The following is a 15459-nucleotide window of genomic DNA, read 5'->3' as shown; positions in this document are numbered from 1 at the left end:
AGGGCACAGCGGGAGCGCGCGCCGCGCGAGGGGGCTGCGGGGGGGGGGGGGCGCGCGAGAGCGGCGCGAGAGCGGCGGCCGCAGGAAGTATCGCGAGAGTTGGCGCGGCGGCGGCGCCGGCGCTAGAGGTGACCGAGGCAGCGGCGGCCGCGGGCGCCTCCTCCTCTTTTCCCTCCTCCTCCTCCTCCTTTTCCTTCCTCTCCGGCCATGGAGAAGGCGGTCGGCGCGGCGGTAGCGGTGACGGCGGAGGAGGGAGGCGGCGAGGGCGGCGGCGGCGAGGCCGGCAGCGCCACGGCGGGGCCCGGTCCCCCGGAGGGGCCGAGCGGCCCCGGCGCGCCCCCGCCGCCGGGCGGGCCCGGGGCGGCCGGGCTGGTGCGGGTCTGCGACCTGCTGCTGAAGAAGAAGGCGGTGCCGGGCAAGGCCAAGCGCGGCGGGCGGGCCGCCCGGCCGGCCAGCAGCAGCGAGAGCGGCGGCGGCGGCAGCGAGAGCAGCAACAACGGCAGCGACGAGGAGGAGGAGGAGGAGGAAGACGAGGAGGAGGAGGAGGAGGAAGAGGAGGTCTCCGAGGTACGGCGCGGGGGAGGCCCCGGGGGGGGTTCCCTGCCGATCCGGTTTCATAATTCCAGCCGGCTGCCGGCTCCCCCACCCTCGGCCCTGCGGCAGAGCCGGGCAGGGGCAGCACCTCGTGGCGGGGCTCGGCCCCGGGCCCCCCTGCCAGCCGGGATGCGGGGCCAGCGCCCCCCGCTTTCCCCCAGGGCTCGGGGGCTCCCTGCGAGCGCCTGCTGTGGCCCTGTCCCGAAGGGAGAGGCCCAGGGGCTGCTGCGGGTGCTGTGAGCCATGTGCTGTGTCGCGGTGGTGGAGAGGGCAGCCGGGCGGTGGCAGTGCTGCCGGCCAGCCCGGCGTGAGGCTCCCGAGGCCGGCCGGAGCGTGGCTGCGGGGCTGGCAAGGTGCTGGCGCGCCCAGCGGTGGGAACGGGCCGTCTTGGAGAGAGGGTAAAGCAGGTAAAGCAGGTGAAGGTGCAGCCAGGCGAAGGTGCCGGAGAGCCCCGGGTGTTGAGCTGTTGAGAGGCGTTTTCTCCAGAGCTGCAGGCCGCCCTGGTCCCATGCCATGCAGAAACAAGCCCCGGGGAGCATTAGTAACTGGGTTTTGTCCGGTGTTAGGATTTTCAGGTGGGTGTCGTTGGAAAAGGCTGGTGAGGCTGGGAGCCCCTAATTTGCATGTATAGTCACACGGGGGTGCTTTCTGGAGCAGTTTTAATCTTGTAAGCTGTCCAGCTGAACATTCACTTCTGCTTTGGTTTTTTTTTTGAGTGGTGTCCGCAGAAAAGTCCACTCGAAGTTTTTCAGCTTTTCTTTGAGCTTGGTTTCTAAGCAGTTTGGCTTCCAAGCGATATATCTACAGTTCTGTTAGAAATTGGGCAGGAAGGAAGGGTCTGATAGCTTCAAGGAAGGGCTGGGCTAGGATGCTGATATCTTTTTCCACGGTTAGGCAGCACTCTGCATCTTATTCCTGCTGAAGTTGATACAAGAAGCATTTTATCCAGCTGTTTGAGATAAATTGCATGCAGTGCACATATTTCTGTCTTTTAGGAAAGTTGATGTCGAGGTGTAGGTAGAAGTTCTTATGGTGCAAGGCTTGTAGATGACTGCTTTGCTGCTGAGCTGTGTTGTCCAGTGGTCCTGCAGGTGCCTGGGGAGCTCTGTGGGGCAGAGGCCTTTGGGATTTGCTGTGGCGAAGGGATGGAGGCCCTGCAGCGACTTCAATGTATCGCTGACAAGCCTGAGGGCAGCTGCCTGTGCTGGAAACATTCAACAGAATTTGTGTCAAGCCAGACCTGCTGGTGGAGTTTTTATTTAATGGTCCACAGCCATTCTTCCCAGTGGCTCCTTGCACTGGGAGCTTCCAGGTGGAATCCTGTGTGGGTGAGGTGAGCCTCTGCCTGCTTGCTGTGCCTTCAGAGCACTTGGTTCACATTCTTTGGGAGCTGCAGACAGGAAGAATTGCCAGTGGTCATTAAATATCGTGAGGCAGCAGAATAGTTCTCTTTTTTCCTTTGACAGAGTGACATGTGCCATAGATAGTGATATAGGCAATTTGTGAAGGCAGTTTGGGCATCTGGAAGCTTCTCCAATGGTTTCATCTTATCCTAAGTGAGGGCTTTCCCAGGCTGGGTGATCTGGGATTAAATATTAAGCAGGGCTAAGTAAGCAAGTGAATAATAGTGAGATGATGAAATTCAGGATTTACAACAAAACACATGCCACATGCTTCATTTATAATTGTTCTTGAGCATGCAGGTTGCTTGCAAAAATCTGTTCTAATCTTTTTCCTAGTGACTTCAGGATAAAATGATGCAGCTTGTAGAATATGCAGAGCTGAAGTCACAGTTTTTAGGAATGTGGACATGAGGATGGCCTGATTAATGGAGCAGAGCATCCAACTTGAACATCGTTCCCAGCAGCTCCTGGGCAGGAAAAGTGTTTTGAATGTTCTTAGAGAAAGGGGAGTTTCCATGTCTGAGGAACATGATGATTAGTTTTGGCTTTTAGAGGCTTAAAAAAAATCCCACTGTAGGAACAAAGGGCTTTCTAGTTGTTTCGGGGTTAAGGTTTTTTTTTGTATTTCACATTTTCTTGAGTTGTGCCAGCTTTTCATTTTGGTTGTGGTCTTCTGACCACGGGCAGTGTGGAAGGCACATAAAGTGTGGAAAAACACAAAAGTGCAAGTTGCTGGCTTTGCTGTGAATGGAAACTGCTGTGGGAATGCTGCAGAAGCTGGTGTTCCCTCCCAGCCGTTCCCTTCATTATCTCTGTAAACTTAAGACAGTTTGTCTTAGGCTATTTTTTGCCCTTCCCATGCTTAATACATTAAGACTTCTCTAATCTCTGAAGCAAAGTGCTTTTAGTATTTGACTGCTAATGAGACTGCTTCTAAAAATCAGGGGTACTGTAGCAACAAGTCCAAGGAGTTCTGAAGGGAAACCTGGTGCATCCTGAAACCCCAGGAGTAGAAAGACATTGTTCAGCTGAGTTGTTGCTGAGCTGATGGGATGGAATCAAGAATTAGGATCAGGTGTTTCCATGTCCATGTCTGAACTCCATCAGATCTCAGTGTGGAAACACAGGCACTGTGGAGAGCTTTGGGAGAAGTTGAATGGGAATTCCATACCAGCAGCCACTGAGCTCCTGCCACACTGTTCATGGCAACCTCCAAGGTTATCTTTCAAATTGCAGCAAATTACTGCAAAACCCCAAGACTTTAGGTAGTGGGGTCCAGTGTTGTCTGTAAAAGGCAAATTGCCTTTTCCCTATGTAACAGTGGTTAAAAAATGGCAGCTTTTCTCAGTATACAGGAAGAGGAATCCTGAGGAATGAGAAGAATGACAGTAGGAGCTACATAGCAGGGGAGGTCAGCTGGCAGATTCCTTCCACGTGTTCTTGTCCATGCACATTGTCTTCAATACTTCCATTTGTAGTGAAAGGTGTAAAAAATGAGCAGGTCCTCGTAGCAAGCTGCTGCTTAGAAACCCGATGCCCAGAGTGCATTAGGGCTTCTCTTATTTAACACTGAAAGGTTTAGTTGTGTAATAAAAATTGTTTACAAGCTTATTTCAAGTCTTTGAACTTGGAGGATGTTTGCTGCTGGCAGTGAAATTTATAATTGCCCTTTATATCCATCTTAGGAATTTGTAGGTTACTTCTTGTCCATGAATCTTGTGATGATCCAAGGTGTAGATCCACCTTGGATTTGTGTGTTTATTACCTTCTCTGTTGCTGGAGTCTTAGGTGCTGTGCAAATTAGCCTTCCAGAATATAATCCTCAGTTAACTGTACCTGAAAGCACTGCCCTATTTAAAAGATGCTTTTTGAGATGTTTTGGCTGTTCTTGAAGCCTTCTTGGTTCACTTGGGCCTCCTGGAAGTAAAAGCTCATTTTTGTTTTTTCAGCTGCAATTGAAATAGTAATTGAACTGAGCTACTAAGATGAAGTAAGTAGAACAACACAACACCACCAGTCCCCTAAAATTTCTTCATGCAGAAGAAGCTACTCTGAATTCCTTGGATTCAGATTTTAGGCAAAGTTAATCTGAAAACTTGGGCGTCCTGGTGCGGTTTCAAGAGCATCACAGGCGCATGGTTGTAATATTTAAATTGGAAAAGACTTGAAGAGCTTAAGTGTTCAAATGAGCTGAATTTGTTTTAGCAATCTGTTTCCTTTTTTAACCCTAGCAGTCTTCATCAGAATCCTGGAATGAGGCCTTTGGATTCTGCAGGGCCACCATGCCTGACTTGACCTCTGTGTGATGTGTTGCCTTCACTGCCATTGCTTTCCTGGCCTTGGGTCCTCACAGATGTGATTGAGCATGCAGCTGACTGTGACATCCTGAGGTGCAGTTCAGTCTCACATTCTGCTGCATTGTTTATCTTGGAATTATTTTTATTTTTTTTTTCCTGTCTGTTTCAGCTGTGTTTTGCCTGTACCACTTAGTTTCTTCCACTCAAAAGACAGAAATACTGTAGGATGGTTCTCAAAAATCCCTGAAATCTCAGGGCTTATCCCAGGGCTATTGCTGGGGGAATCCTGCAGCCAGGTTTCACAATAGTGAAACCTGCTGTAGTTGACCCCGGGAAGCATTAGCCAAAAGTGTTTAACATCCCTTCCTTCCTGTTTTGGACTAGCTTCCAGCAAAATCAGGTTGGTTAGACCTAATGCTTTTTATTTTTTAAAATTGTTAAATATGACTGTATTTTTGTGTGCTTTATTTAATTCAAGTGATCAGTGAATATCTGGGTTGAAAAAGCAACCCCCCCAGCAGAAAGTGACCACAGCAGAAGGTGGAGTTCAGTATTGGTGGCACCATGTGAATTTGTTTACTTCCTTAGATATTTCTTGAGGAAATGTCCTTATAAACATAATTCCCCTGTGCAGGCTGGAGCCAAACACCTCACATTTCAAGCCAGTAATTCAGTTCCGTAAAGAGAAATGTTTCTCTGGAAGGGGTTTAGCTGAGAGAATTTCCTTATCTGTCTAGGTTGAAGGCAAATGGGATTATTATGTTTATTTTTTTCCCCCTCTATCTGTGTTTTAAAAGCAAAACTGTTGGTGCTTATTTAGGATATAGCCGATTTGCAATTGGATTTAGGAACTGAAAAATAAATGCTGCAGATCCAGGATAAGTAAGGAACCTTGTTTTGGAGGTTAAGGGGACAAGCCCGTCTAACTTGGTGTTCAATAAAAATTGCCTAAATTTGCTGTTAGTGTCTTTGGACTATCTGAGCTGAATCCATGGCTGCCTGGGGAGACACTGTGTGTTTTTTCCTGAAATGCTGTGCTTCTGATTTCTTGATGGTGTGGCTCTGTGGGTGACTCAACTGAGGTGTCATCCTGAAGATGTGCTGTGTCTGTAGAGCTTCTGCACCCGTGTGGGACTTCTTTTGTCATGTCCATAACTTGGATGTGTTGAGTAAGAAAACTGCTGGTGAGGAAGGACTAATGCTGGCAAATGGTTTGGGTAAGGTCATGCAGCTAACCTGTGTACTTAGGGGGAAAAGTCTTCCTTAACATGAAGTTAGCAGTGAATTTCAGCGTGTCCTGCTGTTAGTGTGGGAATTCTGGTGACCCCCATCCAGTCATTGTGCAGAGTACACAGGAATTCTGGAGGAAAAAAAATCCATTGTTGGCCAATGAAGGGCAGCATTTCCTCTCTGTTTGCACTGAGCAGTGCTTTGTGTTAGTGGTACTGGGAGAGGTTATCTCAGTATTCCAGATGTTTTTCAGCTGGGTTATCCCCCTTAGGCTGTCCTGAGCTCATGACTGTGCAAAGAGCTGAAGCCACATGGAGGTATTACTTAACTGTTGTGTCACCTTGTTTTCACATGAGCTAATAGTCGAACACCAGGCTAAAAATCAGCCACAAAGCCAAGCATGTCTTTAATACATCCTTGTTTGTGCTTGCAGTATTTTCTTTTAGGCTGTATGTTGTCATTAGGATGATTCTGTTGGCAAAACTCAAAGTAGTTTCTGACAAATTCAAATTACTGGTGTTTGATGTACAGGAGTCATTCCTCTTCTGTATTTTACCTGCATCCTCAAATTCCAGGAGCATAATGGTATATTCTAGGAAAGGAGCTGAAGCAAACCTTGATTTTATGTTTTTCTCTGCCTCACCCCATTATCTTACGAGGTATTAATCATCAAGAGTGGATAATGTGTCCAAATAAGCAGCTGCTCAGAGCTAGAAAGATGTTGGAACATTAAGAAATATGATGAAATATTTCTATTTAGAACATCAGTTTGAGATTGTGGCTTCCATTCTCCTCAAGTTCAACCTGAAACAATCAAGAAGTGTCTAGATTGTTCATTTTTTAGATTAAAACTGAAGACATTTTGCACTCAGTAATCCAAGTTGAAACTGCTGCTAAGGGGGCTGCCTCATATTTGGCCTAGGGTTTGCTTTGCCTTGTGCTGATGTACAAGGAATGGTTCTTTCAGAGTCCGTACATCTGTCCAGCTGTGCAGGAGCAGTTTTGGGGACTGCAGTCCCAGCAGAAGGGGAGTATCTGAAACCCCCCCTCTCGGGCAGGGAATGATTCAGAGATAGGAGGAGGAAGGTCGCTCTTATCCTCCCAGCTGTACCTCCCAGTCCTTCCCACACACAAGAAAAAAACTCAACACTTGAAGGAGAAGCTGGAGCTCCCTCGTGCATCTGCGTCTGGCAGGTGACTCACGTGTTTTCCTGTCCTGGAGCTTTCCCATTTCCAGACTTCAGGTATTCTTGCCTTCTGTTCAGTCTTGTCCTGAAATGCTTTGCCAGTGGAATTTTCCTCTTGATGCTGTTCTGCAGGTGGGAATTGTTCTCCTCCACAGAATGGGGAACAATGCTTTAATGAAGCTGAAATGTTGGAGTCATGATGTGACTTGGTTCTTTTCCTCAAGTGCTCGCTGCTGTTCAGCCCCTGCATCAGCGTGGGGACTGATCCCACTGAAGCTGGGGGAGTTGGGCTTGGAGGAAGGGGGGAAAAAAGGCGTTCAGTGCTCCTCCCAGCCACTTGGGAAATGATGTCGTTGAAAAAAAAAAACAACCTCAGGAAGAGAAAAAACACACTTCCAGTTGATCAGTTCCCGGATCCAGTTTGTCGGGCATGGGAGCTTGTGCTGACACGGCGAAGAGCAGGAGCTCAGGCAGGGAGGAGGGTGAGCACTGCCTCTTTTGGTGGGATAATTCATCTAAATCCCTGGCGTGGAGAGCGTTTGCCTTGTTTCTGAGGACTCCAGTTGGTAAGAATGGTACAGGTCAGTGAGAATTTTTGTCTTCAAGGGCAAACTAGTCCTCTTGACACTTCCTCTGGATCTTCTGTTTGGAAGTGACTGGAACAGATAAATCACACAGAATTTTCTTTTTTTTTTTTTAAATGTAGCTTAAAAACTCAGAGCCTCTTCAGATCAAATCAGCACTGGCTTTTGTCTCTGGTATTTGTTCAAGTTCTTGAAAGCAGCGTATGAAGGATAGGGAGAAAGAGAGGAATTAAGCAGGATTTTATTAAAATACTGCAGCCTTTTGGTTTATCACCATCACTTTTGTGTCACTTGTGCAGTGCAGCAAAGGAGTCACTTTGGAGACTGACTAAAAAAGTCACAATTGTGATCATAATCATAACACAGAAAGCCAAGCTGGCTTAAAGAAAAAAGCACTTTGAAAGTTACAGTCTGCTCCAGGGATGAACATATGCCTTCTGTCCATCTTTGTCACTAGCAGAAGTGAAAGCTGGCATAACAGCATGCTGGTATTTTTGTGGAGAATCAGCTTGATCAAAGAACTCCTCAGGGATAAATATAGTGGCCAACTTCCTGTGCTGAACTCCAGAAAAGGGCTTTTCTGGAGCTTGCATGAGGGGGCAAATGTCTGCAGTTCTGTGTGAAATCACTCTCTAAATGCACTTGTGTTTTCAAGTTGAGAAAACTTCCTAGTGTCTTTAGGTTGGGGTGGGTTTTAGAAACGTGCTGGTACCTGCACCACAGCTGGGTTCTGCAGGAATGCTTGGGTTAGAGGATGGCCCAGTGTGATGGGGGGAGCTGAAAAGCTTCCCTGAAGAGGAAGAGCTTCCCTCTGCCCGGAGCAGGGAATGTCTCTGTGCCCTCTGGAGCTGAGTGCTGGTGGCACAGCTGTGCCAGGGCCTTGTCTGTTACCAGAGTTGATATGGATGCTGATTCCCCTGTGCTTTGGAGCTGTTGTGGCCCAGCGCTGTTCAGGGTATGACCAAAACTTGAGTTAGACTTAGAAGAATCTTATAATAATAATAATTTACTGGTTTTGAGGAAGTGGGTGAAGCAGTGACACTCAAGAAGCACTTGCTTGAGCAAATTAGATTTGAAGTAAGGTTACCAGTAGAGTTGAAAGAACTATTTGTTTTTAGAAAAAATTACATTAAAAATGCCAAGTGTTCTCAAGAAAGGCAGATGTCCTCAGTGGTGGCTTTCATTGTAGTGCAGAACTGGCTGTTACAGAGTACACAGCCTTTCCAAAAACCATTGGAATACTTGTTAATAAAAATAACTCAAGCAATTGTTTATACAACAGAACTATTGTCTATCCAACCCAGAAGATACTAAGATTTAAAAAAAAAAATCTGTCAACTTCCCCAGCATTTATTAAACTTTGTTATAGTAAAATAATTCTGTCAGGCTCTGTGTGTATGATGTAATTTAAATGTGGTGGAGGGGAAGCAAGTTCTTCTGTGGGAGGGGTGTGTTGGGTTGACAGGGGACCTCAGCTTGCCTGCTAGGGCTTGAGGAGGGTTTAAGTTTGTTTTAATTTGTGCTCTTGGACTCTGATTTTAGCCCAAGACTTTAGGGTTACTCTTGGGCTAAAGTCAGGCTCCTACTGTGAGCGCATCTTGAATTGAGGGCAGGTGTTTGTGAGTTAAATGTTGTATCTTCTGGTAATGTGAGATAAACTGAGCCTGTGATTTTAATTCTGGAGGCCCGGCAAAGAGGAGATGGGGAGGAGGAGGAGGTCCTGAGCTCCAGTGTTCAGCTAGAAGTGATTCTGTCTGGCAGCTGGTCCAACTGCACTGGTAGTAAATGCTGGGAGTTGTGCTGTGTGGTGCCCAGTCTGTCCTGATCTTCCAGGTAACCTCAGATGAAAAAGGAAATGAACAACCATATTAAACAAAAACAGAGATCACATTAGTATCTCATTTTTTACTCAGTTTATGTTTTTTTGCTTCTTCAGCCTTATCCAGCCTGTTGTGTTAAATTCCAGGCTTGATACTGCTATCAGTGAATGGAGTAGGTTTTCCAGCCATTTCAGTCTGTGAAGTTGAAGATGCCAGCTGTGTAACTCTGATTATTGAGAGTTTTGTAAAAGAAAGGGAAAAAAAAAAGAAATATCAGGTACATTGTTATGGTACCTGCTTTTGGGATAGGTTTCAAAATCTGGTATTAACCCAGTCCAAATTCCTGATGAACAGCCTGGATGTAGAGCTGTTGAAACAGCCATGCGGTTCACAGCCAGGAAAAGGAAGACAGGGACATCCCCATCCAGCAGGTCCTGGATTAGAATTTGATGTGAGAATACTTGATATAATACTCACTCAATTAGAATTTGTGTCGAAGTAAATGCTAGATGAGGCCACTTAAAGAGGAGTAGGAGACTTTGTCCACAATAGTGGCTTTTCCTAATTTAACGTTTCTTTATTCTTGGCGGGGAACATGTCTGCACTTAAAAACTTTTTAAGAACTTGCACTCAAATTTTCATGTTCTAAGGTGGAGATAGCTTGGATTAGTGCCTGCCTTAGAGTTTGAGAGGTGTTAGTATGAATGTTGTTGGACTGTACATGCTGCTTCATTACACACAGCCTTTCTGTCACCAGTATTTCACCTGTGGAATGAGAAAGGAATAGAAGTTCATTTGTTTGAAGAAGGATCTTCCATGTCCCACGTTGTGTTTTCTGAACATGTCCCTCATTTCACTTGTGCTTTTCCCAAAACCAGGGTTCTTCAGTGTGTTCATAGTCCTTGGCCTGAGGACTTGGAGCATTGTATTACCCAGTGAAAACTTCCTGGGTATACTCTATGAATAACTTAAAGGAAGATCTCTAATAGGAAGCTCCCCTTAGACAAAAACGTCTACCAGTAATCTTACATTTCTACCAAAAAACCCTTTCAAAATGCTCATGTGATTTTTGTCTCCCTTTTTCAGCTCTTGTCAGATACATTTGGATTTGCACTGGGCAGTTCCTCCATAGCAAAATCATAGGAGCTATCATCTCTTGGCTGTTTTTTAGTGATGTTGTACTTCAGTTCATCTTCAGGGCAGTGCTGTGGATGAGTAAGGATGCTTTCTGTGCTCCTTTTTCCATGCTTAGTTTGCCCTAGGGAGTTGAAATCCAGAAGAATAGGTCTGATATAAGCACTGACCAGGGTGGCAGGCTCCTGGCTGATGAGCAGGGATTGTCTCTCTCTGTGCCAGCATGCTGCTTACTTGCTGGGCTGTGAAACTCTGCTCAGGTGTCAGATGCATTTAGGCAGAGATAAATAAGGATTTTATTCAGAAATGTTTTTATATTGTGCCTTTGGCTTCTGGCTCAAGATGGATGGTGTGACAATAAGGGGCTGCTGATAAAGTGAAGATGATGAGCTCACGACTCTTGACCAGAGTGTTGCAGTCTGCCTCCAGACAGAGCTTGCTTTTGACATTCCCTGTTTTCAGGTTCCTGGGAAAAGTGCTATAAACTGAGTGCGTTTTGGCTGAGCTTGTATGATCTGGTGGTGAATCTCTGTATTTCTGTTAACTTCCTGGCGTGATGGTGCTAACTCTTAATTCAGTTGTGGAACTAATCACCTTTTTCTATTGACCCTTGAATGAGAAATCGTCTGTGAAATGGTAATGCAGCTGGAATGCTGAAATCCCTAATTCCCCAGCTATTCTGGGAGGAGGTCTCCACCTCTTTGAGAAGACTTCTTTGGGCATGGAGTCCTCATATCCCCTGCTCCCACCACATCCTGACAGTTCACACCAGCTGCCAAGTCAGCTTCCCCAGCGCAGTGCTTCTGCTCAGGGAGAGCAGACTGGAGGAGGGCTTTATGAAGGGAATTGTGGGTTTACTCCATCAGACAGGTCAGAACTATCCTGGTCTCTCACCACTCAGTCTTGAAACCTTTTCAGTGCTATGCAGTCTTTTAAATGGGCATAAAAAACCTCAGGGTTTGCTCATTGTGGTGCTTTCAAAGGCCGTTAAGTCACCTTTCCCAGATTTTAGTTTCCTGGAGCTATGGAAAACCTTCATCTCATGGATAGCATAGAATTCCATCCTTTCCAGCTTTGTCCCTTGACCAAAAGGAGTAACACTAAGTTAACAGAAAACACTGAGTGTGTCAGAAGGGTCTGGAATGCCTTGCTGCTGCCCTAGGCCAAGGGAAGAATAGGCTGGAGAGAAATGAAATCTGTCTTGGCAGAAAACTTAGTTTTTGAGTGGGAAACAGTCTTGGATGGTCAAAAGCAGTTGTTACATGGTTGTTAGAGAAGAAAAATATGTGGCTTGTTTATCAAAGTTCCCTTGTCTGTGGGAGATAACGTAGCTGAATCAAGGGGGGTGTGATAATGACAATGGGCAGCAAGGATCATCTTGTGACTATAAAACTCATGTGAAAGCTCCACTGCAGATTTTGGCAGCAAAGTCTGAAATGCTCAGAGAGAGACATTGAACTATAAGGCTCAGGGAATAAAAAAATCAGAATAAAATTATGTCTTCAGTATTTATCAGGTTGAAGCCCTTGCACATCCCACCCCAATAATGAAATTGAAAGGGAGGAAGTAGGTTTCTTTTATTTGGAATTCACTAGAGCACCTGCCCGAAGGATGCTGGAAATTTAGTCAGGCTGACAACTGCAGAGCTGTGATTGCTGCAAGAAGTGAAGTAAAAGAAACCAATATACAATGTGGAAATGTCAAAACCAGATAGGGTCATGACTTCAGGCAGTGCCTGAGGTTTGGGTTTGGGCTGACTTGGTTTTATGTAAGCACTGAGGATCTAGAACTGGAGGAATCTGGAGGGAGAACCTGGAACAGTAGGTTTTAAAACTCATTTTGTTTTGTATTGACATAGAACTAAGGGACCTTAAAAATTGCACCAAGTGGTGACTGATGCAAACTGCCCAAAGCAGAGATGATGCTTTTGGGGTATAACAAGGTTTTTGTATTTAGAAAAGAAGTAGCAGAGAAGAACCTTTTTAATGTCTTGGTGGTTATACTGATATGATGGAGAGCTGCAAGTTGTAGGCTGTAGTTCCTAATGGAGGTTGATAAATCCTAGTGCATTTATGTGGAGCAGTGAGTACCCTTAGGGGTATCTGTCTGGGGAAACATTCAGTTCTGGCTTGGTTGTAAAGGGGTTTGAAAAATTGTTTTTATTCAAAGAGCAGATATGAAGAACTGGGTTCGGTCCAGCAAAATGAACGTAGGTGGGATCATCATCACTCTAAAAATGGAAGAATTGGGCCCAACACAAGTTTGAAGCAGCCTTTGAAAAATCTGTGTGGATAATCCTTGCACTGAGTATTTTTCTTGTATACCAACAACTGCTCCTGTATCTTGTCATGGGTTTTTGTTTCATGTTAGAAGAGCAAACTTGGTCATTTGAAGAGCAAACTTGGTCATTCCATTAATGATGGAATTTTTCCCTTAGTGAATTACCTGAGTCTTCTGTTTTCAAGGATATTTCTAATTAATGTGAAATGCACACCTTGTGTAAGTGCATCTTGTCTGGATTTTTCATTGTGATAGGTACCCCAGTTTCCAAGGTATTCCTTGGACAATGGTGGGGGTTTTGCCTCCTGGCACTCGAGCAGATAATCAGAATGTCACAAAATGTGGGCTGAAATCCCACTCTGGTTTTTGGTCTTAATTGTCTCAGGAGCTTCAGGGTTTTGTCTGACTGGGTACCTACTTCTGGAAAGGCAAATACTTGGGAATGCCTGCTGAAGGGTATAACTGATAATGGGTCCTGTGTTGAGGGCCTGTCTTCAACTCTGTTTTTTTTCTTTTCTTTTCAGAATGATTTGGGTTTTTTTAGTAATTAATGCACCTCATGATTTTGCTGAATAAGGTGTTAGTAGCTGCGTGAGGCAGGGTTTAAACAGCCCAACCTTGACACTGTGCTCTGAAAGCACAGACAAAAAAGTGTGTTTATATGCTTTGGGACAGTTGGTGACCAGTACTGCTCGATCAGCTGTAACTAGCTAACAATGTGCTTTTGTGATATAAGAGTGGGAATTGTCTGATCAATTGTTCAGCGTTCACATTTCTGGGTGCCAGAATCTGTCTCGGATCAATGGTTGAAATGCTTGTGCTTCAGGGTGACGTGATGCCAGTGCAGAATTGGTGGTGGCTTGCATGGCACCGGAAGGTTGGAGAGAAAGATCTTCCTAAAACCTGCCTGTGAGCTCTTGAGCCTGCAGCTCTGCTCTGCACGAGCAACTGGGTTCTTGTGGAGGCTTTTATTCCCCCCGTGGTCATTTCCACAGAGTTCCCAGTGCTTTGTGGGGAGCATAGTGTGGAGCAAACTAGCCTTGATTGGTGCCCATCCCTCGCTTTGCTTTTCTCAGAACGCTCTCAGGATTCCCCTTGGCTGAACACGCTTCATGGCGCTGGAAAGAGGATTTTGTTCCCCATTTTTAAATCTGTCTCCTCAAGCTGAACTTGAGATGTTTTCTCTCCCACCTCTTGTGGGGGAACAGAAGGATTTTGTGTGTTTTAGGCTCACAGAGTGTAAGGGACATGATGGATGGACACAGCTCAGACAGCTGTGTGGTTTTAGGGCTCCTTTTCATCAGGAGAACAGGCTGATTTTTAGTAGTGGATGGTGACAAATGAGGGCACTGAGTGGATCATGCCCTTCAGCATAAGGCTAAATAAAGATTGTTAGCTTTCAGGGAGGAGTTGAGATGTTTTGAAGAGATAATGTGTTTTATCTTTTCTAATCAACCACTTCAAGTAATTGCTAGAGCTGGACTTGAAAGTGAGGATGAAATGCGTTTGTATTTACCTGTGCAGAATTAAAGATCTATTTCCTGACCTGTGTATGAAACCCGAAATCACACAGTAGAAATACAAAAAAGTTAATCACAAGGGTCTAAATATTTTTTCGGTTTTTCCCTCAAAGCTTTTTGGGGTTTTTTTCCTTTTTTTTTCAGGAACAGAATGGAAGCATGTGTTAAAGCCTTTACTTTACACCACTATGAGACTTTCAGTAAAACATAAAGAGCTGGGGAGGGGCTTTTTAGAATTTGGTATTCCATACTGCAGATATTTTGAAGTATGAAAGAAACTCTGAGATCTCATTTCGCAAAGAAGTGCTTCTTTCTGAGCCAGCACCCGAAAGCTGCAGGTTCAGATGGGCCAGGGGAGAAGAGGAAGGATTGGCTGTTGAGGTTTTGTGTGACACTTGGAATGCTTTGTTTGCTGCCCTCAAACAAATGCTGAGGGTGACTTGCTTTCAGTGCCAGGAAGGTTTTTCACCTGGCTCACAGGTAGAAGCCGAGCCCTCTCAGTGTCTCTCACGGTGTGAGGGGACCTCTGGATTGGGGTTTGTGGATGAAGTGATGCTGCTGCAGGCAGGGCTCTGCCGTTTCCCAAGCAGAGAGGGAAATGGTTCAGCTCTGAAGGAGATTGTGTTCCTTCTTCTCCTGAAAATCTTCATTTGTGGGTCTGGGGGAGCCCGTAGTTTGTCCTGTGTGGAGCGGACAGCTGCTTTTGTTCCTGTGTTATGCTGCCTTTGCATTTGAAAATGTGTCATGTGTGAAGTGTCTCTAGCTCAGCGCTAAGTTGTGTGCTTTAAGCTTCTCTTTTTTTTTTTTTTTTTTTTTTTTTTTTTGGTGTGATATAAGGTATCTGTTAATTCTTTCTGAGGCTCAGAAGACTGAATAACTTGTCTTTGGAGACATAAGTGTTATGTGGGAGGTGGTGGCTGGTTTTTTCCTTTTTTTAATATATATACAAAGAAATCCTTCAAGCTGCCAGGGACAGCTTTGTACTTGGGCTAATGTTTGTGCTATTATTGTTGGATTTCACGTACATGGGAACAGTTGCAAGGGGCTGCTGGGGATGTTAGAAATGCCACCCTAAAAGCATGACTCCAGAGGAACGGGGGAATACTGTTCTGTGGGTCTTCCTTGAATTAGTTATTGTAAAACTGGAAAATCTCAGCTGTTCTCTAAAGTGGAAAATGAGTGGGAAAATTAACAGCCTGGGCAGGTGTTGAGTTTGTGTGAAATGAGGGGCTTTGTAATAGGTGAGTAGAATGTAATTCCCATTTTTGGTGGTTAAATACCATTTTTAAATGGAAGAATGCAGCTACGCCTAAAATTTATAATGATAAACGGGAATTTCTCTTTGTGATGTTACTAGCCAGTCTGGCCAGCTTTTTAAATCCAGGTAAGAACATTCTTGCTGTTGAGCGA

The 15459-nt window shown here is 45.4% G+C and overlaps 1 protein-coding gene across 4 annotated transcripts in view; it reads left to right on the top strand.

The window, feature by feature from the left end:
* The first annotated feature begins 64 nt into the window (after positions 1–64).
* The window catches only part of ANKRD17 (ankyrin repeat domain 17), a 68384-nt gene continuing 52989 nt past the window's right edge, over positions 65–15459 (top strand). For all 4 annotated transcript variants that reach the window (XM_064416270.1, XM_064416269.1, XM_064416266.1 and 1 more), the window contains exon 1: positions 65–567. In XM_064416270.1, the coding sequence (XP_064272340.1) occupies positions 208–567 (360 nt within the window). In that variant the 5' untranslated portion in view covers positions 65–207. The remainder of the gene's footprint in view (positions 568–15459) is intronic.

Source organism: Passer domesticus, chromosome 4, assembly GCF_036417665.1.
Source record: "Passer domesticus isolate bPasDom1 chromosome 4, bPasDom1.hap1, whole genome shotgun sequence".
NCBI classification, from domain to species: domain Eukaryota; kingdom Metazoa; phylum Chordata; class Aves; order Passeriformes; family Passeridae; genus Passer; species Passer domesticus.
Note: the sequence above shows the minus strand (reverse complement) of the source record. Positions and strands in the feature narration are given on the sequence as shown.